General features: G+C 43.5%; 2 protein-coding genes and 1 non-coding gene across 9 annotated transcripts in view; 1 reads left to right on the forward strand and 2 right to left on the reverse strand.

Moving 5' to 3' along the window:
* Positions 1 to 17,330, forward strand: part of LOC112571853 — a 50,695-nt gene extending 33,365 nt beyond the window's left edge. For 4 of the 6 annotated variants that reach the window (XM_025251191.1, XM_025251196.1, XM_025251194.1 and 1 more), the window contains exons 4-11: positions 7,905 to 7,977; positions 8,338 to 8,715; positions 12,575 to 12,669; positions 13,523 to 13,603; positions 14,787 to 14,996; positions 15,232 to 15,419; positions 15,876 to 16,030; positions 16,320 to 17,330. In XM_025251191.1, the coding sequence (XP_025106976.1) occupies positions 7,905 to 7,977; positions 8,338 to 8,715; positions 12,575 to 12,669; positions 13,523 to 13,603; positions 14,787 to 14,996; positions 15,232 to 15,419; positions 15,876 to 16,030; positions 16,320 to 16,501 (1,362 nt within the window). In that variant the 3' untranslated portion in view covers positions 16,502 to 17,330. Of the gene's footprint in view, positions 1 to 5,765; positions 5,824 to 7,904; positions 7,978 to 8,337; positions 8,716 to 12,574; positions 12,670 to 13,522; positions 13,604 to 14,786; positions 14,997 to 15,231; positions 15,420 to 15,875; positions 16,031 to 16,319 lie in introns of those variants that run through there. The other 2 variants (XM_025251193.1, XM_025251197.1) reach the window with 2 other exon arrangements.
* A 621-nt stretch (positions 17,331 to 17,951) lies between these two features.
* LOC112571855 (nudix hydrolase 20, chloroplastic-like) lies at positions 17,952 to 22,489 on the reverse strand. 2 transcript variants are annotated; one of them, XR_003100896.1, is made up of 9 exons: positions 22,289 to 22,489; positions 21,490 to 21,755; positions 21,109 to 21,172; positions 20,740 to 20,870; positions 19,790 to 19,908; positions 19,233 to 19,365; positions 19,008 to 19,049; positions 18,636 to 18,732; positions 18,135 to 18,161 (listed from the first exon to the last, which is right to left on the reverse strand). XR_003100896.1 is itself a non-coding variant. In XM_025251198.1 (8 exons), exons 1-8 carry the CDS (start codon positions 22,356 to 22,358, stop codon positions 18,067 to 18,069), a joined length of 975 nt encoding a protein of 324 aa, XP_025106983.1. In that variant the 5' UTR covers positions 22,359 to 22,489; the 3' UTR covers positions 17,952 to 18,066. The 2 variants fall into 2 exon arrangements, 1 of the variants encoding a protein (XP_025106983.1); XM_025251198.1 differs by lacking the exon at positions 19,008 to 19,049 and having other exon boundaries at positions 17,952 to 18,161.
* A 571-nt stretch (positions 22,490 to 23,060) lies between these two features.
* Positions 23,061 to 23,256, reverse strand: LOC112573016. Its single transcript, XR_003101128.1, has one exon. It is a non-coding gene; the product is annotated as a U2 spliceosomal RNA (small nuclear RNA).
* Between the last annotated feature and the right edge of the window lie 3,227 nt (positions 23,257 to 26,483).

Below are 26,483 nucleotides of genomic sequence, written 5' to 3' on the forward strand. Positions count from 1 at the left end.
CTTAGAGAAATCGCAAAAAAAGTCAACCAGCTCCGTAACTGAGACAGTTCGAGCCCTGTCTGAGACTGTTTTTGGCTTACTAAATAGCAATCAGTATTCACATGTACCTCAAATTAAAATATACAAAGTACTTCATCAGAGTCACGAAGCTGTCGTTCAGCCATAATAGCAAGCACAACAGGAAAGCCGATGTGTGCTCAGTCATCAGGGGAACCAACTACTTGTCATTTATGAAAGAGTTTCTGTCGGTTTAGTTTAATGAAGGTGATATGCTTTTAAATGCATGTGATTGTTCGGATCAAAATATATTCACAGCGTTATAACGGCCGACTCTCTGTAACTATCTAGCCCATGCATACAGAAGAACGCAAGACCATGTTTCGATGCACTGATTGGTTGAGCTTTGACCTTCTTGTCCCATATGCAAATGAGCCAGCCTCATTCCGTGTACATTTCAACTCTAGAACTCATTCTATAAGTAAACAATGGAAATGTAAAGCTAGAATGTATTGTGTAGCTACACAATGGAACTGTATGTATCAAATGAATTGGATAGCAACTTCTGACCATAATATAAATGAAATTGGTTTTTACCGAGTTGTTCTCTCTAGCTATAGCTACAGAATGAATTCTATACTTCTAAGAATTGTATAAATATAAATAATGCATGTTATAGCTATAGAATGCATTATATACATTACAGAATTGTATTGTATAAATATAGAAAAAATTCTATAAGTATAAAATGTATTTTATAGCTATAGAGAGGAAATTTCACTCTTGGCGTCCCCATAGTTGCACGTGACCGTCTAACGGTACCTGTGTGACGTGCTGTTACGTATGAGCGGTTCAGTCGACTGATCTGTGTGACATACTGTTACATGCACAGCTGGGTGACAGGAGTTAGACGGCTCCGAGTAATAGTTTCGCAAACAGAAATAATCATGTCGGCCAGACCCACAAATTTCCAGAAAAAAACGAATGAGATTTTTTTTTTTTTAGAACGAGAGTATTTTCCAAAGCAAACGATTTTTTTTTTTTTTTTTTTAGGAACCGCTGTAGTGACTTTACTGCAAATGGTGTACTTGTAAGACATATAAAGTGCTTTGCTGGTTTTTCAGTTTGCTGCCTCGTTATGACTGTGGGTCCTTGGCCACAGCTGTTCACTGACACTTGGCTTGTTGAGAGACATGACCTTCCCTGCCCCATAGGACAGAACTGGTGCGCGTGCACTTCTACGCACATTTCCTTAATTATCAAATTATTATGCAGGATAAGTTTCTTTATTAATATGCTAACGCAGCAGTGACCGTTAGCCGTCACTGACATGAAGTTTCACTGATGTAGACATGTTTAGCCAAGTTACAGTGAGACATCTCTGACCACATGACATTGTTGCAGACATCTATAGTAACCTTACACTGGAGTGCAGACATCTGTGGGTGAGTTAGAGTTGTGAGTAGAGGACTGCGGGGTGTGTTGTGGGTGGCAGTCAATGGCGGCCACGCCAGGCTGTGTCTCTACTGACGACTGTGGCGGTGGTGTTGGTCACAAAAGGTCGGCGAATGGCGGTCGGCGGGGTAATCGATGGCTGATCGCACGAGCGGCGTCAGTGCCACCATCAGGGACTGGCCGCACTGACAACTGGGGGCATTGCTGGACAGTGCAGCCCCCCGTCATTAGCTGCAACCACATCCCCACCCTACCTCTGCAACATGATTGTCTGTACAAAGAGAGAATGTGGAGAAATATTAATGAAATATACGATGCATGCATTATTAGTTGTGGCTCGGGACGTCTGCTCTTTGCAAAAATCCACTCCCTTTGCCCTCACCCCGCTCCTTCTGTCGCCGAGCCCCCTACCCCACCCACCTCTCGGCGCAATCTGCCGAAGTGCGTGTCGGTAATCAGCCGCCTGCTTTAGGAGAGGAGGGGGAGGCTCGGCGGACGGCAGCGAATCGTTAGGTAGTTCATGTAGCTCTCGTCCACCATCTCGGTCTTGAGCTGCAACCTTCCCAAGCAGCAGGTGAGGCAGCCATCAACGCGGAATAGTGACGTCACCATAACACGGGACACGGGGCAGATGACGTCACTGGCGGAGGTTTAGGTGGGCATGGTGACGTCACCAGAACTAAGACTTGGTGGGCAGGGGAATCAGCAGACATCAGTGATATCATTAAAGTTATCAAATAATAGTGGTGTTTACATGTGACGCTAATGTTTACAGGTGTTGGAAATGTCGTTGGTGTTGTCAAATGTTTCAAGATTTTACTGGTGTTCACACCTGTTGGTGATTTCAACATCTGTACAGGTATTTATCCGCGGTGTTTAGTGGATGTGCAGCAGGATCTGCATTCAGTGATGGAGGTTTTATGCTCCTCACTACAGCGAGGTTAAGAGGATTGGCGATGGTGGACGACGACGTTGATTCTGCCTGCGTCACGTGATGAGCGGTCGACGCTACAGACCCACGTCACAGTGACCCTCAGTGAACGCTCGTCACCACTCACCAGCAGCTCACAGTGCAATTTTCCAGCAAGGAACGGAAACCATGTTGTAAAGCTGACAACAACTGCAGAACTGCCTAAGATTACAGTAGTGACCAAACTTTTGAAAACCTTTCTACTCACAGAAAACAAAACGAGAGGGTTGAAGGCGCGGGGTTGGGTGGAGAGGAAGCAGGTTGTGAGCCTGTCTGTGTGTCAGTCTGAGCGACCAGGCTCCACTCACAGCACGGTGAGCCTGGCTCCGCGTCCCTAGCAACGGGGAGTTATCATTGAGGCTGCCAGGGGACAGCAGGTAAAAGCTGTTTGTAAGTCGCCATTATAGAAAGAGAAATACACCCTCTGGTGTCCGTGTGGCTGGATCGGTCCGGCCAGAAATCGTTAGTACTCCACTTCCCTTGTTACCGTTGCGGTGGGCGAGAGCAGTGGCAGACAAAGGCATTGTCGTCAGCGAAGTAAAGTTTGGTGTTCCCAGTTGATGGCAAAGCTCGGCCATCTTTGTGTTGTGTGTACGCGCGCGCGCTTCAACATGCCACGGTAATGGCCGGCATTGTGCTGCCGCTGCTGGCAGTTCCTGCTTGGAGGGATAGGGGTAGGGGAGTATACACAGGAACCCATTGATATACACCCCCCCCTGCCCAGGGTGCACACACTCCTTACATCCACACCTCGGAACCTCCGCAGCAAGATCCCCCCGGTCACCCAGTAGCCATCAAGCCAGTCCACCAGTCCTTCGTCTCCATTTATTGTTTGTGTTTGCAACAGAGGCAGGCGGCGTGTTGGGTGAGAAAGGATGCTCAGACATGTAGCAGTCTGCTATGATGCTTGTTAGCAAGGCGCCACCATCCTATAGTGGCTAGCGGTGCGGCCTCCACCTAGCATCGTGTCGGTAGAAAGCAGCAACAGACCCCCACCCCCAGTCGCTGATACCCGCCCCTTCCCGCCAGTGTACACAAAAACATTGAGCTCCCTCCTTGCGACATCACCGCTGAGCACGGGACAAATCGGGTTTCCAAACACTCCTGCGTGTCTAAGCTCGTACAGTCGTTAGAAGCTGGCCTGCAGAATGCCACGGTGACGACTGAGGAGGTCGGTGGAGAGGGTGGGTACTGGGTAGGGCCGTACTAGAGTTGCCAACGATGGTCGCTACAAGAATGGACACGACCCTGCTGACCCCACCAGCTGACTGCCTCACAGGTGTTCACCCACAATGGCTGAGTGCCGGGACTCTATAGCACACCAACAGTCAAAAGAACTTTGTTAATGAGCTACCATGAACAGGAAAGCAATTCCAAAGGTGGGGCTGTGTAAAGACTGTACAAAGCGCATTCATCTGGGGTAGCAACCGCGGACTAAACTGTCAACAACAGAAAGGGTCACTGCTCCTGGTGTTGCTGTAATATTCCATAGAGTATAACCTCGTGAAGATATTGTTTATAAGCTATCAATTATTCATTGAATATAGCGTAGCTGGATTTAGAACCAGAAATCACTGCGGGGTATTTCACGAGCTATAAATCATGCATCATATCAACTGAAAGCATGAAGGATTGCTAAATATATTAATACATCATCAAACCTTTCATTCTTGGGCTGCTGACACGTGTCGGCGCATTATCGACGGTCGTTGTAGTCGGCCAAGATGTTAGTGCAGTGGGAGTTGCAGCTGCTGCTGGGTCAGGTCGTGCCAGAGAGACCGAGCACGTGCAGACACAGCAACACTTGTTGACCGAGTTCACCTCCTAACCTTATATTATGTAGTCACCATTAACGAGTTTGTGCTAGAAATTCACAGGTAGCATGGCATGGTCGATATGATGTTAGATGTTCGCTATTAATGACGACCTGGTCTGATGGAGTGCAAACGTGCATTGAAAACAGACATTGATTGGAGAAACGGGTACCACATAGACGTTATACACTGTACACGTAGACTGTGCTGTACACGGGTGTTTAATGGATAGATGCTATGTTGTGTACATGGAATGTTTTGTACAATGTACAGAGCTATGAATTATATTGTACAGATAGACTATAATGTACAGAAAACACTCCACTGGTCTTCCTGTAGTCACGTGTTTAGTTCATACCGAGATTTGATGTCAAGCTCATCTACGATATTGTAAAGTGATTGAGAGGAGCGAGTATTCAACAGACATGTTGGTATATCTGTGTGTAGACTAGCGAGTAGAACAGACACACCGATGTAGGCAGCTCTGGCTGGTCACAAGGAGCGGGTTTGGACCATTCCAGAGAATTATGCATGCATGTGACCTCCACCCCTAAAGCTCGATATATCCATGTTTTATTAGTTAGATGATGAGGATAAGATGTTAAGAGGCAGGTAAAATAAGTTCCTTGTCAAACCAAACGAATTTTTAATCGAATGTCCAATTTGGGGATGCAGATAGACATACATCTGTTTTGTTAACTGTCAAACTACTGAAATTAAACGATGTTAACCCGCACTATGTTTTTAAAAAAAAGCATAAGAGACAGAAAATCAAACATGACTTTTCATGAAGAAGACTTGCCTACCTTGACTACCTTTAAAGAAAGTAAGCGCAAATTTCAACAGGTGTCACCGACTTTCACAGAAATAACCAGTTTTTCTAGAAAAACTCAAAAACATGGAAGTACTCAACACAAAAAGTATCGTGCCAATACATCTTGATTACAATATCAACACAGAGAGTCCATGACTGTAGCAGGCGGCGCGTGTTATTGAGTGCTCCTTTCTTGCCTGTCTTAATTGCTTAATTACTTTATTGCACTCTTGAAATCTGTTTTGTTTTGTGTCTTAATTTAATTTGTAGCTTGACGGCGGGCCTGTTGGTGTATCAAGCTGATATTTTGTTATTAAGTAGCTTGTACCAGGGCTCACCTTCATGTCCGCCTCAGTTTGGGAACATTTCCAAACTAGATCGACCTCTGCTCTGAACGAAATATTCACCGAGTACCTCAACCACTCAGCAATGTCTGAACCGGAAGTGCCGAGCGCGGTACATTTCTGTGGATATCTTTCGCGCAGTTATTACGAACAGTTTGATATTGCTGCTGACAGCGGGAGCACGGACTCCAGAGTGTAAACAGAGAGAGAAAAAACAACAGACTGCTGACAGCAGGAGGGACCGGCGTGTGCCCCTACTGCAGGTGTTTGGGTTGTCTGGCGGTGTTGGTTGCTAGGGTAGACACGGGTGGAGGGCGCGGTGCATGTACCCGTGTGGCACTACCTGCACTGTGCCTGTCACTACCTGAAGCCGCGCCATGGAAACAGCCACACACACCGCTGAGGCCAGGGAGGGAGGGCATGGAGCAGGTAAGGAACTCATTCCTTCCGCCATCACACTCGCTGAACTGACATTCCCCCTCTCTCTCTCTCCCCCCTCACACACACAACATTCTCTCTCGCTCTCTGCCCTCGTCCTTCCAACCAGCCTTGACCCTGACGGACAGGCGGCGGACCGTTGTTGTTTGAATCAGGTCTGTGTATAGCACACGTCACTGGTATAACACTACAGGATCGTGTCACGTCACTAACCACAGGGCAGTGTGTGCTGTCAGTGTACATACAGTAGGTGTAGAGTGTAGACTGTAGAGGTATGGTAGATACGAGTATTGTGGAGAGTGTAGATGTATTGTAGGTACATATATTGTGGTGGGTACAGTTATTGTGGAGAGTTGTCGCGAGTGTGCGCGAGAGACTAGTGTGTGTGCTTGCATTATTCAGGTAGGACCGTTACACTGCCGTTGACTTCGTGGTTTTAAAAGCTGGAATATGTGTTTAGGTAACAATTAAAAGGCGCCTATCCCAGGAAGTATATACTGTATATAAACGCGATCTTTGCACGATGTTTTGTAAACTGAGATAGTAGCATGCATGAGACCTAAAATTCAGTTTATCACACCAGTAGCTGGATTGTTGGCCCTAGGAATTTGTTGATTCGCAGTGTTTGTTACAAAATATAGTAATTATCATATGGTGAAGTACACCGGTGTACAATCTGACATGACATGCTTGACATGTTTATACGAGCTGACATTCACCTGATGATGTGTGTGTACGGCCTGACGGTCACTAGATAGCGTGGTCACACGATCTGTCATTGGGTGACATGTCTGTACAGTCTGACGGTCACTGTGTGAGGTGTCTATATGATCTGATGTTCACTAAATGATGTGCGGTCTGACAGTCGCAGCGTGTGTGTCTGTGTGTGCGCTTGATGTGGTCATACGATCTGTCATTGGGTGACATGTCTGTACGGTCTAACAGTCACTATGTGTGATGTTTGGATGGTCTGACAGCCACTAGCTGACAGTGCGAGATATAATTGCCTTTTTCTGTAAGACTGACTTCATCTTTCACTCATTCACTTGCTTAATCCATCGCAAGCACACACTCTCATTCTATTCTTCACACAGATTCGATCACACACACAAACTCTTTCATGCACACGCACACACACACACACAGATTTGTTTTGCTGACAGATGAGGGATGTGTGAGTCGTGTTTAAGATCCAGCACGTCTCAGACCACCCGATGTAAACCCTCGAGATAATTATTTGATGTCTAGTTAGCTTGTGTGATCCCGTTAACGACACCCTCACTTCCTTCGATATTTGTTTGAATCATAACAAACTGAAAGCGGACTGTTAGGTGGAAAACAACGGTTAACCGGGATCCGTAACATTCACTAGTCCAGCAAGATACAGATTCATGATTTACCATATACATACATCTCATGTGAGCTTCCACATCGTCCCCAATATTTGTTTATATAGCTTATTGCCATTTAAGTCATTTCTCCAGTTTATTTATTATATTTCTTAAGTATAGCACACCGCTAGTTGGGTCATGGTTGTAAAATGTACCCCTACCACATTGGTGAGGGGGGCGGCGCTCAACAAGTAATAATATTCATTTCATTACATTTTGCATACTGATTCACCCCTTTTTTTTTTAATCTGCCTTAAGTATTTTGGTCAGGCTGAAGTTTATGTTTATGTTTTAAAAAAGCAACTGCCCTGTGTATTGCGGGAAGGCTGTTCATACTTCAGCACGTGTGAATGCTGGGACAATATTTATCACTAGACACAGTTTCACACGCTTGCGTATTGATCGCACACAAATGTTTACAAGCAACACAGATGCTTCCAGCAACAAGTCACACGGTACAACCAAGAAGGTTTGTTTAAAATGATGTCGAGGACATCATGCTGGTTCGTCAGACTGTAACATTACACGGTTTGTCAGATTATAACATTACACATTACACCGTTTGTCAGGCTGTAACATTACACTATTTGTCAGACTGTAACATTACACGACATTACACTGTTTGTCAGACTGTAACACCAAGATTCAACATCGTGACATGCGCAGTGCTGTGTGTTGCAGCGCCGCACGGAGGCCAAACATCGGCGCCGGACGACCGAGGCCGCCTTAGTCGACGTATGCAAGCAGTCACTGGGTGAGTGGTGGCAGCCTGTCAGTGAAACACAACTCTTAGACAGCTTGTCATCAGGATTGCAATATTTCAGCAAAATCTATTTTGAAACAGCTTATCAATGTGGCTTCAGATGGTCAGTTAGTAGACCGTTGATATAATAAGTCGTCACGTGGTATCCTCTACAGGTATCTGGACACCTGCACCACATTATACAGGTCTCTGTACACACCTGCATCAAAATTACATATATAGGCATTCGAACTCACCTACATCAAGATTACAACAAACGCCTTAAATCGAAATCATGCTGTGGTTTCTTGCTCTGAATGGCCTCATGTTCAAATTTGTTGACATCAAAACCCACCTGTTTGTTGTCCTCAGATAGCGACAGAGAGAGGGCTATAGCAGAGCGGCAGGTGCGAGAGATAAGGGTGGTTGCTCCCAGACAGGCCGACCATGCAGGTGAGGGTGACAGTGCGAGCGTGGTGCCAAGGCGACGACATGGAGCGTGGCAGCGCCCGGGTTACCAGCACAAGCAGCTCCTGTCCCTGACTTCCACAAAGGAGCCTGGCAACGACCAGAGACAAGACAGGCCGGCAGGAGCAGATAATGGAGCACCGGAAGGGACAGAAAGTAGCGCCAAAGAGACGTTGTCATGGCAACGCTCCAATGAACGTCAACGACCTGGGCAACAGATGGACAGCACCCAGACACCCAGACTCTCACAGCAGGCTAGCAACAAGCTCAACAGCTTCAAAGGTGAGAATATGGGATGTGAAGAAGAACTATGACAGAATCACTTGACCTATACTCACTAGCTGCCATGCGCCCGACCTCCGGCACGTGGCAATCCATGTTGTGCAATATCCGAGCGGTTACAGCAACGACGTTCGATCACTAGTCGGTTCGATACCCGTGTGATGCAGTACGTATTTCTTCCATGTGAGCCAGCTGTGGAATGACTACCCGTAGAGGGTTGACCCAGCTGTGGGGTAGGTACCTGTAGAGGGTTGGGAAAGGTAAGGCGGAGAGAAAGAGGAGGCAAGCACCGCTTTTAGAAAAAGCTTGCTCCTAGATAAGTAAGTGCCGTTACCACTCACTCTTCTACCACCCTAAGGTCTCTTTTTCCTTTTTTTAATCGCAGCCTTTCCAGTGTCCCCTGACCTTACCCAGAACGCTTGCGCTCTCTTTCTCTCTCTGTCCCGACCTGACAGTTCCTGTATGTCTCTCGCTGTCCCCCAGATGACCTCCCTACTGCCTCACCTGGCCTCCCAGCACCCCTCGCGGTCATCAACTCGTGCTGCCAGAGACATGGTCAGTACCAATGGACATCCTGTATTTGTCACGTAGCAGTACATGCTCATTGTCATCTGCACGTGGCGATAATTGACAGACCTACCAGCAGCCCACAGAACTTATGTCAGTGTGTTCACTGACTTTACTGTCAACGACGAGGACATGCTCGCTGACCCTGCCACGCTGCCAACGTCACGCCGGCGTGTCCTGTGCTGACAAGGGCAAGACAGCCGTTAGTCACGTGCCAAGAATCGTCAAGTGAATCAAGACGTGACACCAATGACAGTGCTAACCATCCCTGACCACGACCAGTGAACGGCCATACCTGCGAGAGTTGTAACAGCACACCTGCCACGGTTGTCAGTGCCAGTATCTTGACAAAAGCAGACAAAGGCGGTATGCTGCTGAATGCCAAGGTCCTGGAGCCGGCGAATAGTGGAGCAGCTAACGTGAACACGTAGACAAGTGACGGTAGTAGACCTGATGCGTAGACACCTGCTTGCACGTGCCAGAGCTGGGTTCCAGTAGACGTTTGGTCAGCAAGTATTAATCGCTGAGCTGCTGAGCAGCAGACGGCGTGACAATCTGCTGAGTCGGCACGCGGCGGCCCATTCCACGCTCCGCGGGATCGATGGCGACAAAACTGGGCCACCCAGAAAAGCCTCCCAGCACTGTGGCTAGGCCGGGCAAGTTGGGAGGGGCCTTGCTTGTGAGGAGGGAGGAGCGGTATCGACTGCGGCACCAGATACCAATATAGCAAGCAGCGGCCTAGTTAGAGCCATGTTACTAGCTGCCGCCTCCAGCGGCCGCCATTTTGGGCTGAGCGCGCAGGCGGAAGTGAACTTGACCGACAGCTCCATGCCGCCCGCCGCGGGACGCTGGGAGGGACAGCGACAGACGCAAGCCCACAGCCAGGGACGCCACCAACGTCTGTCGCAGCCCTGACGCCATGCGGACATGTCGGTCGGCTGGGAGGACGTTCAGTGCTCTCTTGTCTTTACCAGAGGCAGAATCAGCCTGTCCCAGGACTGGGCGGTCCGGTGGCGCAACGGTTAGCGCCTGTTACCAATACAGGCAAGGTTGGATATCCTGGGTTCAGATCTCGTCTTGGGCACGCTGTTTTTTTCACTCTATATGGTCTCTGTTTACAGGGCTGGCTGCTTTGGTTGCTGGCTCGGTGCAAAGCACCAATTCCTCCTCCTTGTCCCACAGACTGTACCCATGGAAGACGGGTGTGTTCGGCCTGTAATGAGAGCCCTGTTCTCAGCCTATCCCAAAAGCCGAGTGGGCTGGGTCAGTCTCGGGGGTTGAGCACTAACACTGTCCAGGTCTTGTTGCACCAGGCATGGTGCACTACGTCTTCTCCTTGACCGGCATCTGAAAGTTAAAGTGGTCCAGTGTGACAAGGGACACAACTCTTGAACTAGTGTGAAGTAGCAGCTTGAGAAAAAAACTCACAGCTGGCCTGTGTGACAGACGAAAACCATTTTTAAGTTGATATGTAAGACAGGCCCAGTGGTGGCGACATGCCAACCTTTTCTTGCCATGCATTCAGTGTGCATCAGCTGCTGCTTGGTGTCACATGATACTAGATATAGCTCTGCTGCACCATTGTCATCTTGCTGTCCCCTGACAACGACTCTTACACGTTCCGTGAATTAACACACACACCAACCTCAGTTTATATGTGCTACACTGTGCACAGTCCACCACCCTTTTCAATAGTGACAAGTCCTACACAGCACTTGTACAGGAAACTCTAATAAGCCTGTATCAGGACAGAGGAGTGGGAAGGAGCAGTTGACAGGTATCATGATCTACAGGTGGTCAGTTGGCACCACGTGATCCCCCCACCCAACTCCCATCCCACCATCGCTGGTCATAATAAGGTGTTCTGGTATGTGCCATGTATTGTAGTAGCATACAGAATATTAATAGAATAATGCAGGGATAACACACAGGTGTTGCCTCAAGTATTACAAGGATCCATGTATTATGTGACATAAGTTTTGAATGCTCTATATAAGTAGAGGAAGTAAATGAGGACACTACAATATCATACTGGTGTAGGAAGTTAGGACCCTGCACACAATATCATATAAACAGAGAAAGTGAGTGAGGACCCTGTGCACAATATCATATAGGACAGGGTTAGGGTTAAATTGGCTTCTGGGATAAATAAAGTCTTATGTACATTATATGAATATCACAAGACTATAACCTAGGTTTGATCTTGTGGAGCACATTCAATCATGAGCATTGACCCAGAGTGGAAATGACCAAGATGCTGTGGGCACTACCAGGTCAAGAATTTGAGAGCAGGTCAAGCCTGGCTTGCATTAGTATCCATGTTCTCTAGTGTCAGGGACGCGTTCAGTCCTCAGTTTCACACTTCTCGCACTCACTGTATACACATTTCTTTCAATCATAAATCACATAGATTTGTCGTGGGTAACGAATATTTTTATATAACTCAACATTAGGCACACATACACACACTACTGCGAACTATATATACAGTCTGGAAGTCTTTCACGCCGCGGCCTGTAAATCAAAGTTGACGATTATTTTGAACAGTTCGCTAAAGACTTAGTTACTCACACCGCACTGCCTGAAGTTATCGTCTGAGAAACCAAAAGTAAAACGTCCTGGTAAAATCCTCCCTTTCCCTGGTCCAGAAATTAAAAGTGCAGTCTTGGCAACACTTGACGATGTCCACGAACAAAACTCTGAGAGGAACCACTCACACGTTCCGGTTCTTAATAGGTTAAGTGCTGACTTGGCAGACACCTAGCCGACGACCACGAATATATTCTCTGGGATCAACACACAAGATCCAAAGCGAACACTCCACACACTCCGTCCGCCTCTCATCACTTCTCCCAGCCGTCTCCGGCGTTTCGTTGGGATTCCTCACTCCCAGTGGTCCCTCAGTAGTTCCTTGACTAGGCAAGCAACTTAGTTCACTTATTACCGGTCCCTGTATCCACACGTACAGCAAGACCTCTTTCCCGCCTGTCTTTCCTATCTCTCCTCTACCGTCGTCTGCTCTTCCCAAAAAAGTTTCGCTATGCGTACAATCTAAAATTGCGTCATAATATGACGTCAGGTTCTGACGCGAAACCACGACGCAGCAAACACACTGCATACTGGTAAGGGCAATAATCTCTAACAGACAGGGGCAACAACCTCCTGTTCCTAACACCTAGTCGCTGTCATCAGAAAGAGAGATAGCTATTGTTCCTGTGGGTTGTCTAGCAGAAGACTTCAAGGACCTGTTCAGACTATCTGACCCATGCATGTGTGTGTTTGTTGTGTATAGGCCACATTGGGGCAGGGGAGCTGTGGGACGTGCTGCGAGAGGAATCAAAGACAAAACTAGTGCAGAGTGATCAGCGTTTCCCACAGGAACTGAAGGTGAGTGTCATGAAGCTGTGACCAGTATGGCTTAGATGCTCTTCTCGCTTTGCTTGCTTATGTATATATAATATGAACGTCATCTATATTGTTTATATTATATGACACATCATGCACTATTTTCAGTCGTTTTATACATTCTCACAAGACCTTTGCAGTTTGAACTTGATGGAGACTAAACATTTTACATGACAAAGTTTCAAGTGTAGTTCATATAAAACATATATATAACACACATATATATATATAGTATCATGGACCAAAGTTGCTGGAGCTACCAGCCTTTTGATATCTTGTCACTTCCCAGTATTGTGGAGACCAACACAGGGCAGTAATAACATTGAGACCGCATCTTTTGTGAATGTGTGTGCCCTAGGTATCAGTTCCTGGGCCGGGTTGCATGAGCTATTGTACAAATCTGTTTCCATACATAAAATTGCCTTTTGGAACTGAGTACATTTATGTCACACAGCTCTTGAGATTGGTGATTTACTTTGTTACTGGGGAATAAAGATGTGATTGCTGCTGCAGTAACTCAACCAACACTGTCAGCTCAAATACTCTACTTAAACAGCAAAAGCAACATGCAGAGCTAAGAGCTGTAAGTGTAGGCTATATACCGTACCACAAGAATCTCTTATCGCAGGGCCTGGGGCAGTTGTGCCAGTTGTCAACTCTTGTTCAGTATAACATGGAAATTCACCAGCGTGTGGTGATACCAAAATAACAACAGATTTTGTAAAAAAAGGACTATTTTTGCGCTACTATCTTTCTCTCTCTCTCACACACATTATGCACCCACCCACACACACACTCCATGCTTACACATCATTGTGTGGTGTATGTTTTGCAGGCAGCATTTGGAGCGTTTGTGCGTGAGCGGCTGACCAAACACTGCCCACCTGTGCAGCGCAGCTTCTGTGCCAGTGAGGATGTGAGTAGCAACGTAGCATGCTCCAGCTGAGTAGCAACATGCTACAGCATTTTGATACTTTAGCAGCACAACATGACAGCATCACAAGATGCTCGGAGTAGTAACACATGTAACCTGTTTCATTCATCGATGCATTTTTATTGTTTCTTAAAGTAGAATTTATTCATTTTGCAAAATTTTATAAGGAAAGACTTGGATCTTGTAACTAAGGTCTGTTCGATTATACAGACACTGATAAAAGTCTCACAGAGTACTCTGACATGGAGCATTCAGTTTCTTCACAATGATACTGACACTAAATTCTCCATGAACAACTGGATTTATGTCTGGACTGTTGGCTCAGACATGAACGCTAACAAGAATGACAAAGTTTACAGATGAAACAGACCTTTTATACTGGAAAGGAAAGTGCAACTCCTTGGTTACTTCAGATGGAGTAGAAAACATCAACAAAAATCTGAATTGAGAATACATATAATATTAGAAATTAAGACACATTAAAAACATAAGCCCTCCCCCACCCCCTTTAAAGATAAAGGTCTTTTGTTACAGTCACTTTTGTAGAAAGTCCTCTTTGAAGACTGCCATCAAACTGACTCAGATTCACCTCAACAGGTCTTCACATGAATAAATTACAATCTTCTAACAAGCTTGGTCAGGACTTGACAACACAGCACTTAGGAAAACAGTCAGATTTCCTGTCCAGGTCAAGAATGCAAAACAGCAACAAAAGTTGCTTTTTTTTTTTTCTAAGCCCTGAGGGGGGGGGGGAGGAATGGATTTTACGCTGTGTCAGCAGCTAAGGCTATATTACGGCAAGGCAGCCAGCCCTGTAAACAGATGCCACGTGCAGAGAAAGAACAGCATGCCCGAGACGAGAAATGAACTCAGGGCAGCCAACCTTCACTGTATTGGTGACAGGCGCTAACCGTTGCGCCACCGGACCGCTTTCTAAGCCCTGATCTTCACAATTTATGTCAGTGACATTGTTGCATCACAGAAAATGCAGCCATGAAATGCTCACACCCACACAAATCACTTGCCATCCACCCATTTTTTTTCCATTTCCTGTTCCCTTTCATCTGATTGATTTTTTAAAAAAAAAGGTTTGTGACAATGAAAAATCTAAGGCAGAAATTATGATCAGTCATGGCTGTTATGTTTGTAATCTCTCTGTCTTTAGGTCCCAGACATTGATCAGCTGCTAGACCAATCCCACCTGCAACACACAAAAATGCTGCGTCACAAGGCAGAACTGATGTATCGGGCTTCCCTCAACAACAGAGACCGCACAACTATCCTTATGTACAACAACCCTTTGCCAGATGTAGCAGACAGCAGCCAGCAAGACAGCATCAGTCGCTACATACCATCATGGGAAGAGGCTGACCAGGTGAGCATACAACACATCCATCTTCTAAACACCCCAACACAGACACTACTCAAACATATATGCATTTGCAGGACACCTGCAGCTGCCGCTGTCTTGTGCTACACCCCAGCACACAAGAAAAATGTCACATTTTTTTCCACTTTTTGTCTACTCATTATTCTATATGCATCATACCTACAAAAGCATACCATGTTTACATTACCAGATTTTAAAGTGTACAGTGTGGTTGGTCCAGGAAAAACCTGCAGCCGAGTACATGAAGTGGTTGACATCTTCTGGGGACAAAGCTAACAGCAGGGGTGAGGACCAGAGGAATACAAGACATTCTGCCCACAGCTGCCAGTTGAGTGAGTCTGCTCAGGAATTACAGAATATCTGGCTGAGCATCGCACAGCAACGACACAAGCACAGCAAGACTCTACGGTACAGCACCATGGATCTTACTATGTGGGACCTTCAGCAGTGTAGTGAAGCTGCTCCCCTTGCTCCCTCTCCACGTTCTTTATCAGATCCCACTTTCTTGTCTTTCCTTATTTCTGCACAGATTAATTTGATCACTCTTAAAAAATATTTTCTTCATATTTACAAAATAAAATCTTTTTAGTGCACAGATATTTTCAGCTCTATTGTGAGTGTACAAATTAAATGTGTATAGATGTCACCATGATGAAAGATAGTTTTGGTATATTCCTACCTGGATCACAGTTCACCTCAAGGGTATCTAGGTCGTGGTTTTACCTTCATATGGTCTGCTTCTTGAAGAAAAATGCTCCATGGGATTTACAATTTAGTAATTTTCAGGTAATTCTTCACATTAGTAGTTTAATGAACAGTGACGTTTACAAGATACATTGTCATTTTGCTTGTCTGTTTTAACAGGTACCACTTTTTGACAGATAAAGGTGCAGAGAGTGATGGTACATTTTCAAAGAAGTTCCAGGAAGAGCAGTCAACAACCAGCTTGCACCAGATCAGGCCAGATTTCAAGTCCCACTCTGCTTTGGAATTGTCACATGATGAACCAGAGGTTTCTGGTAAGCTTGCACATGGCTATCATGCACAATGATTGGCATCTACCAGTTACTACAAGCAGAATTCCTTCACTGAATACATATGCTCAATTATTTGTAACAAAATTAACTGGCAATGACTTGTTTAAACACTCTTTAACACTTGTTGTCCCGAGTAACTTGTATAATATCCAAAATCAGACCAATTTCTAATTTTTTTTTATTTCGTACCAAAAAATAAGTAACTGTCCAATTTAACTGTGGCCTCATATTTTCAAAAGGTTAATTTAGTTCTTTATTGTGCTTGTGGTAGCAACTTCAGTTCAGGAGAGAGGACACTCGGCCGACATAGAGACCCTGCAGAAGTTCCGGTCAGACTGGCAGCCCCTGAGTATGACAGCATTGAGGGAGTACAAAAAACAGATGGAGACAGGAGGAAGTGGAAGCTTTGGACAGGGACGATCAAAGATGTGGCCTGTTGTATCATTTACTTAATGGTATTTGTCAAGTTTGGTTTTTTTTTTTAAATGTCATTGCATCAGCTATAATTTTTAATGTAACAGGGATTTCAAAGTTACGCCGTTAAGGAGCATATCCAGAGAAATCACTAATAGCCCTGGAGCTGTTGCCTACTTCCCTTGTCTAGTACATTCATTAGTTGGAGCGTAATGTGAGTGACCTCTTCAGGACAGGGTGATGGGGTTGTTTTTTTTTTTTTTTTCGCTTTGATATTATGTATATTGCTTACTTGAGGCTGTTCACCATCACATCATTACATGTCCAAAGAACTCATAAGACAGGTCTAAGCTGTTGATTTCATCCAAGGTTGTTTTAGATTTCATGCTGCTCTTAAAATATTCTGCATCCTTCTAAATTAACATCCACTTAAAAATTTTAGTGAAATTTTCAGCGTTATTTAGCACTTTTATTTTGCTGAAGTTAATAAACAATTTGTTCTGATTACTTAAGTGAGACACAGATGTGACATCCCTATCAGGAGGGTGGGAAGTTGTCAGATCTGACCTCAAGACAAGATGTGGGAGTGAAAGCGTGGTCTACATGAGACCTCAGATTATATGCTAATGTGTCATCCAACATCTGTCGTGTGCCTTGGATTATATGGTTCAACCCACATACTTTCATTAGACTTGGCAGTGTAAAGAATATGTACAATTTAATGTTTTGTAAATACACGTATTGCTGTGATAATCTGAAAGCCACATGGCCTTGCTATCAAGCTTATTTTTTGTTACCTACATGGACATTACATGTGGCTGCCAGTACCAAGTGTACTTTTAGAAATAAATCCATAACACTGAAAAAAGTTTTATGCTTATTGTGTCATAGGTGTGACAGCATGTTTGTATCACATTATCATAACATGCCAGTGTATGTGCTTTGGGGTGGAATACTTTTTGATTGGTTAGTCTTATGCTGCATTACTGCTGCATCCACCTCCCGTAATGTACATGTGACTTGTGCACATAATTCTAGTTACACCCTTCCAACACATGGATGGGTCTTGAAATCTCAAAAAAAAAATTTTTTAAAAAACACCCCAATCCCTAGCAGTTTGATTTTTATGCTTACTGAAAGAACGGTATAACCAACTGTATTTCATGCTCAGAGGTGAGCCTATTAAAATGCTAAGCTTTCTGATAGACAATGAAATTGTTTTAAGAAAAACTATGATGCCTCTGTACCACATACATCTGGCAAAATCACATTTGAAAGAACTAGCATTACTAAGTGGCGGAGAGTGATGCCTGTCTTTGCTGGGGCAAATTTCATGCTGACAGTGAACAACATTCACATTCTTGCCTCCTCAGTTTCTTTTTTGAGAGTGCGGGTGCCCCTCCTTGACCCCTGGTTCCTACACCACTGTTACTATTGTACTGAAAGTTCTATCAAATAGAATAAAAATACTAGAAAAAAGGATAAAATGCACATTTTTTCTTTGTTTTAATATCATCTTTTTCTCTGATTATACAAGTCAGCCATACTCAAGAATTCTTTCTCCATAGAAGCAGCAAGTGCAACAAATACTACAAATGTAAAACTTATGTTGGTATACAGAACTGATGCTTGTCAAATTTGGAAAAAATGGTCTGCAGAGGAACGTGAAGCTGCTCAACTAATAAGCAGTAGTTAGGCTCTGAAATAAAAAAAAAGATACACAATCACAAGCAAAGAAATACACATGTACACAAATGCTTGGTGATTAGTAGGGAAATGTCTTTTCTACTGAAGGCAGTAGGAAGAGGGCACACTGGTATATTGACACTGGGTGAGGATTTTTTTCTTATGCAGGCTGAGTGGGCTTATAAAATGTGGGTCACTGAAATACATTTTAACACAAACTTTACTTATTCAAGTTAAATAGTACCTTTCGCTTTTTAATTTTATCAACACAGGGTATACAGAAACTAGTATATATATATTAACATGTTCTAAGGAAGAATGGTTTAAGTAAACGTACTAAATGCCCACAGGAAGAACTTTTACCACAGAGATGAGAATTTTCTGTTTTGCTGTGGTCTGCTATGACAATCTTAAGTTCTGCCATCACATCATGTCAATAATGATGTCATATAACAATACTGATGTATGCTGCATAAAGAGCACTCACCAGAGTCTGCAGTAATGATGCCATGTCGAATAAAAAAGTCAAGTATGACTAATGCACAGTTGGGTTTGAAGCCATCCCCAATGATCAGTTCTTTGACCTGCACACACACACCCATATCAATCATGCAGGTGTCACAAAGCAGAATTTCAAAAAAACATGTCTTGTACATTGTGTAAGTATAGCTCTAGAAACAGCTGTGTCTGACAAAGATCTTGGCACACTTCAATTTCTCAATTTATTTACATCTTTAGTGTGAAACAGTGTGCATTATGAAATCTTTGCCACAGGTAGAATATACTTTTATAAAACAAATTCTTCAAACAAGCATCCATCAATCCCTGCCACCATTCCAATTCTAATCATAGAACTTACCTGTAAAATCCCATAGAGCCATCACCATAATTGTTTCAGCACCTTAAAGGATTCAAAGCTTCTGTAATTCCTCTGGTGAGGTGTACGCAAGATCTAAAAAGCTAGGTTAATCTAGAAATCCAAATTATGAAATATATATAAATTTTTTTTTCATTATTTAGGTGAACACTAAGAAGCTGCCATGTTCACCTCAGTCATGACCCCACTCCAAAAGCTGCCTCTCACCTTGTCCAGTGGCAGGAGGTAGAAAGTGTCCATCTCACCATCTCTGTTCACTGGTTTGAAATCTGCAGGCAACTCAAGATCAAAGACAAACAAGTTCTCCGGAAACACTCCTTTTTCATTCTCATAACAGCAACTAAACAAAAAGTAGATAAATACAACTGTAGGTTACAGAAGCATGTATGTCAGAAATCAAGTCTTCAACTGATGTTAATAAATTAAAATAACATGACACAATACCTTCTAAGATTCACAAGTTGGCCAAGTTACCAGAGCCTGTAGAAGAGGATCTACTGATTTTTCTATTTGCTTTTCTGGCTAGGAATCTGTGTTATTGTTACCTGTTACTAAACAAGTTCATTGTCCACACCTGCATCTGCACTGCTGCCTATTTCTGCTGCCTTTACTATCCCTGATAATTCTGGTACCCATTTTTGCCAGGCAGCCACTGGCTTAGCAAAGAAAGTTTTCTAATCACAGGTTTGTATGAGCCTCAAACAAACAACATTTTGCTCTAGCAGAGCACTAACCGCAGGCTCCTTAAAATTAGAGATGCTCACCTAACAAGTCCAACTTGTTTCAGGTGTTTTAGGTGCTCATCTGGCACTGCTGCTTCTTCTGAGCATTCTTTTAATGCACACTCCATCACTGACAGGCCTGCTGTCAACCCGCCAGCACTCTGTAGACAGCAACACAGCAGTCTTTGATACAGCTCACCAGAACTGTTTACACTCACACACTATTATATCAACATCCACAGCCACATCATCAGAAATGTTTACAATGATGACATAAGCCCACCAGCATGGCCACAGCACCTGGCTGCTGAATGCTCACCAGCACTGTATACATCATGGTTAATTTTCATAGCACTGAATAATCACCATGATTACTGTCTACAGCACTGTTTACATTATCACACTGCAGTTACTGTCTGTAGCACTGTATAATCACTATGACTGCTGTCTGTAAGCTGGTACTTATGGAGCAGAAATGGGTACTTAATTTATTAGAGAAAGTAAAAGTGGCAGAAGGAGAGGGCTGGCTCTCTTCTCACTATAACCTGTGCAAGGTGAACCACTTGCATTCACTTCCTGAAACCTCTAGTCTTGCCTCTGGGACTCTTCATCTCTAACGTTACTCTAACACTAGACTATCTGTAACACTACCTTTAATACATACATTGCAGTACACTGTCTGCACACACGGCAGCACATCCTAGCAACTGCCTACACCAGCGTTACTGCCTACAAATGCGCACAGCAGTAAACCAAGGTTGTTTACCAGAGCTCTCATCAGCATTCCACCTATATTAAATTCTGTTTTTCAAATCCAAACAACATTTTAAAGGTCATTTATCTTAATTATAAACAAAAACTGATCACTTAAATCAAGACAAAGTTTTATTTTCAAGATAAATTTTAAAAACAACTACCAATATATTAAATTTGAAACAAAACATATAATTGAACAGAAGGTTGTTGACCAACATACAACCAACATCACTGACCATGTTGTCATACATGTCCGGGTACGTAGGTTTGCTTTTGGACCTATGACCAATCCACATCATCAGCTTTCCATCTGGACTGTATGTATAGCCATTGATGTGCACCCCATATGTCATCACACCAATCAAAGCTGCACAAGACATGCATACCTAGAGAAATGCAGTGGTGTTTATGAGTACAAGATAGTTCAGGTCGACAGACCAAGTTTAAAACTGTACATGTTTACAGTATTGCCAAATGGACAGCATTAAATGTTCTGAAGACTGTGCTAAAATATAAAGCACACCTGAACTGACATCAAACAACAATATCAGCAAGCATCCACTCCAAGGTTTCATGGTCACAAAGCAAAACATTAAGATGCTCACATGATGCAGCTCGCTCCACCTGAAAGTAGGGTCGGCCTGAAAATGTCCTCATAACGTTGTACATCTGAAAACAAACAAAGATCATGATTTCAAGATGTACAAACACTGCATGATTACTAACCAAATAAGAAGGATAGAGGTCCTTGCAGCAAAGCAAGGATAAAATCAAGAACTATGAAAAATTATTGGATGTATTTTGAAAATCAAAATGATCTAAACAATGCTTTATATGCATTGGTGAAACTCATATGATTAGGCTCTATGCACCTTTTTGTTGAAATATGGAATTGAAAATTGTGGATCACTAGAAAAAAGAGAAAATAAAAGAAATAAAAACTAGTAAATTTTATACCTATCCTTAGAATTTTGGCAAAACCACACCTCATCTCGCCATCCTCTCAGAGCAACTAGTTCATCTTGTTGCCTGAGTACTCTCATTACATGATCCAGTGCTTTTGTTCTGTCTTCAGGTAGCAGCAAGTATTGTGACAGGTAGACACCAGGTGGTTTTTCATTCCCTTCACTGTCAGCCTTCACAACCTCAAATATATCAGGGAACTGCACAAGCTTCTCGACTATATCCTTACGTACAACTCCCACCTGCACTTTCTCCACATAAAGTCCTAAGCACTCCTCCCATGATGAGCCTAGTAAAAGCACAAAATATAAAATATAAAAACAATTACTAAATAGAATGCCAGACATTAAGTTTTTTGTCTATGTTCTGTCATTCTGTTGGTTTTTTTTTTTTCTTCTTGTCTTCCTTTTCTCTCCTCTTATTCTCACAATGAGCTTTAAAACTATAACAAATAAAAATATACTTTTTTCCTTTTATTCTTAACAGACCTGTATAGAATGCCATTATCAATAAGGTGACATCTCACAATTCTTGGACAATTTTCTTATTTTCGTAAAGCAGGCTGTCTTGACTAAAAGCTGAAATCCTAGCTTGTTTTCTAACCTCTTGTGTGTAGGACAAAACTAATTGTTACTAACACTGAAATGATATAATCAAGCTAACCATATAATAAAAAAAGCTGCTTCTCTGATGTATTACATCACTAGAGTGTGACTAATGCAAACCATCATTAGTACATAACAACTTTTATAAATATCACCATTATCTTCCTATCAGGGCAATAACTGCCTAAAAGCCACTTGATCGCTCATGAAAACATACCTTTCATGAAAAAATTATTGCATTTTCTCACAACATTTTGGTAACAAAAACTAAAGTTATCTGTCATCATTAAATAAATCGTAATCCCACGTTCAAAGCGCCCCTAAATACGATTTTAAATTATTTTTTCCTCAGCATAGCTTTCCTGTCTACCTCAACAGCTCGACCTAAACAACGTACGACCGGAAGTACGATCTATGGGAAATAACTCTACAAGGAGCGGATAACTGAGTGGTTAATAATAATAATAAGTCGATTTGTAATGCGCAGGTATCCATTCCAAAGAATGCTCAATGTGCAGAAAAAAACAAAAGAAGAAAAAATAAAGTGAACAAATATATAAAACACCAGGAAAGTAAAAAATATAGACAGAAGTGTTTCTTGGTAGTTTAAGACTGGTTTGAAAGTAAATCCTCCCTTCTGACATCCTGTCCCCTCTTTAATGTTATCTTTTACTTACCCAGCTGACGCCCTCCCTCCACATACCCCAGGACTCTTTGGTGGGATGCCAAGTCAACCGATATAACCCAACTGTGGTCACTATTGATGTGCACGCCCAAATATGCCCTCACCTGTGTTTTATTGGTGCTTAATTTAAAGCAAAGTCGATGGAATCAGTTGGAGGATGTCAGGTCGCCAACTTCAACCTCTAATTAAATGCTTTCGATTGGGTGACGTCTATTGACTAGGAAGGAATGTGTTTCTTAGGTAATCAGAAGTAATAACGTAATTAACTCTCAAATCTGACATTCATTAGATTTTCTCCCCTGAAGGGGAGTGGGTCAGTCCTGGAGGTACGATATCACCAGGCCGATCCTTGGCAGAGGTGGAGCAAGTCCCTAACCCTCCGACATGTTTGTTAAATCAGTGAAATATCGAAGTCCCCAATTGGGGGACGTATCAAATATTCAGCCGATAAGAACATTTTTTAGATTTATCCATAATCGCTTTGTACTACGCGGAGATCTATGCCAGCTAAGACGATCCTACACTTATAGTCATGGACAGAGTGTTTACTACATCAACTGAAACACGGAAAGAGTTGCATTTAGCTTTACATAATATTCAGGTTTAGTAACACAACATAATATTTAAATAATTTCTACTTTACAATTTCTGCATATCTGTAACAGCAATTTATTTCCTAACTGCGGCTGATATTCTTTATATTGTTTTCGTAGTTTTATTTACATTATTCTTTATACCTTTATGTGAGAATTACTTTTTGCAAGGATATTTTGCCTTGCGATAGCGTAAAGTGTAAAAGGGAAACAACTCTAGATTTTCAGTAGTGTTAGTATATGGGAAGCAACTCGCTACTAAATTTATGAAATGGCAGGCTAATTATAACAAAAGCATATAAAAATACTCATTTGATCTTATTCTGGACCAGGAGCGATGTTTTACTTTGCTACTTACTCTCAGGATACATTTACTGCTATCACTGTACAAAGTTTTATTTGCTTAGAACGGTATCAGCATGAACCTATATACGTCCCTGGTGTCAGGAAATAATTCCATGATCATGATGCTTGATTTGTGTGTGTGAAGGAGAAATGGGGAATGACAGAATAACCCTGAATACTTTCATTCTTTATGCTGCTGGAGAATGCAGCTTTGACTTTGTGAAATAAAGTAGCTTGTCATGTGTCACCCTTTACCACAATGCAACAGATCTCAGAAAATATCGGCAGGGATGTAAATGGTGGCAGCTTTTTAATTTGATGATGATGATGATGATAATGTCGATTTGTAATGCGCAGGTATCCATTCCGAAGAATGCTCATTGCGCAGAAAAAAGAACAAATGAAGAACAAAAAAGTGAACAAATATATAAAACACCAGGAAAAGTAAAAAATGGACAGAATAAGTGTTTCTTGGTAGTTTAAGACTGGCTTGAAAGAAACAGATCGGTTTTCAGTTTCTTGCGGAACGTGGTTGGTGAGGTGATGGTGGAGAGTGACGATGGCAGAGCATTCCACAGCTTAGGAGCCGCATTTTTGAAGGCCCTGGCTCCAGTGCGCTTCTTGTTGGTGTCTTCCACTGCAGGGAGACAGAAGCGTGACTGGGAGCCTGAGCGCAGGGTACGTGACGGCTGGTACGGAGGAACTATTTCCTGCAAATAGTCAGGAGCAGTTTTAGACATGCAGGACTGGGCAATGGAAAGTACTTTGTGGTCAATACGCTTGTTCATTGGGAGCCAATGAAGGCTCTGTAGGATCGGGGTGATGTGCTCAGTGGACGACTTTGCACTGGTGACAATCCTGGCAGCTGTGTTTTGAACTCTTTGGAGCCGATCCAACTGAGTAGCAGGTATAGCCCACAATGCACTGTTACAATAGTCCAATCGTGATGTGATGGTAGCCACAGCAAGTGAGTTTGCAGCAGCTTGAGTCAGCATGGGCCGTAGTCTACCTAAAGTCCTCAAAAAGTAGTAGGGCTTAGCCACAACAGAACTGACATGGTTGCACATGGAGAGCTCTGCATCAATAAACAGCCCTAGATCCCGTACACTGTCAGCAAAGGCTATGGAGGCATCACCGACCTGCACGGCACTAATGCCAATCTGCTCCCGTCTGGCCCTGGGGCCACACAGTAACGCTTCTGTCTTGTCGTCATTGAGTTTAAGACGATTCCTGGTCATCCACGCCTTCACCGCAACACAACAAGATTCGAGTCGTTGAAGCGCAACCCTAGCCACTGCCGGTCGGGGGGGGGGGGGGGGGAAACTGCTCAGAATCTGTGTATCGTCCGCAAAGAACTGACGTCCCATCTGAAAGCGTTCAATGACCCGTCCAAGCTGTGAAACATATAGCGAAAATAATAATGGACCCAAAACGGAGCCGTGTGGTACGCCACACGCCAGAGGAACTGCCTCAGAGCTTGCAGAGCCGACAATCACTCTCTGAGATCTCTCGGCAAGATAGGAGGCAATCCACTGCAGTGCAGCGCCCTGGATACCAGCCTCTGACGACAATCTCTGGAGCAGCATGCGGTGGTTGATGGTGTCAAACGCACTACTCAGGTCAAGTAATACTAACAGCACTAAGTTGCCAGAGTTGACACTACAAAGAATGTCATTTGTCACACGAAGAAGAGCAGTTTCTGTGCTGAAGCCAGGACGATACGCTGACTGAAATTTATCTAGGCAGCCATAATTAATAAAATGGGTCATAAGCTGCTCTGCAACCACCCTCTCCAGTAGCTTGGAAAGATATGATAAATTTGACACTGGACGATAGTTTTTACAGTCGGAAGGATCCAGGTTCGTTTTTTTCAACAAGGGCTTCACAACAGCCTGTTTAAAACACCGTGGAACACATCCTGCTCTCAAACTGGCATTAATAATGTCCAAGATGACAGGAAATAAAATGTCCAGAAGTTGAAGAATAAATTTAGTTGGTACAGGATCCATGGCACATGAAATTTTAGTTGATCTCGCTACAAGTTTCCTCAAGTAACTCTCATCAATACACGTAAAAGAAGTCAGCGGAACACCAGCAAATGGCACAGAATAATCTGCCTCACACTCTGGCAACTCACAAGCTGCACTCTCAAGTCCAGCACTAATTTCCGTTATTTTATTAACAAAGAAGGAAGACAGCTGATCAGCAGCTGACTTGACATCCACCTCAGGAAGAACTGGACTAGTTCCGTTCTTACCCAACAAGCTGTTCACAATGTCAAAAATCTTTCTGGGATTTCCACTCGCAGCCTCTAGCTGCTCTTGCACGAATAGCGACTTAGCCTTTTTTACAGCACAAACATATTTATTTCTGGCTAACTTATACAGCTGTCTGTCAATCTCAAGTTTGGTCCTCCTCCACTTTTTCTCTGCCAGCCGTCTCTGTTTCTTGGCTTCACTCACCCCCTCACAAAACCACGCACAATCTGGTCTATCTACAACAATTTTGCTGACTGCAGGCGCATGCTTATCAAGCAGCTCTAGTAAAGTCTGATTATATAACTCTGCTAACCCATCAACATCTGTGGGAGGATCTAATAACAACTTTGACTGAAGCAGGTTTCTTCTCTGAAAGCGTTCAGGTCAACCTTCTTCAAATTTCTACACAAAAACAGATGTCTTTCTACACCTTGGTCGAGAAAGATCAGTCACCAAGGACTGCACAAAATGGTCTGAAATCAAAAAATCCTCGACAACAGCTGACTTGACCAGTGACTCTGATGGCGCACG

This window comes from Pomacea canaliculata, linkage group LG9, assembly GCF_003073045.1.
Source record: "Pomacea canaliculata isolate SZHN2017 linkage group LG9, ASM307304v1, whole genome shotgun sequence".
Classification (NCBI taxonomy): domain Eukaryota; kingdom Metazoa; phylum Mollusca; class Gastropoda; order Architaenioglossa; family Ampullariidae; genus Pomacea; species Pomacea canaliculata.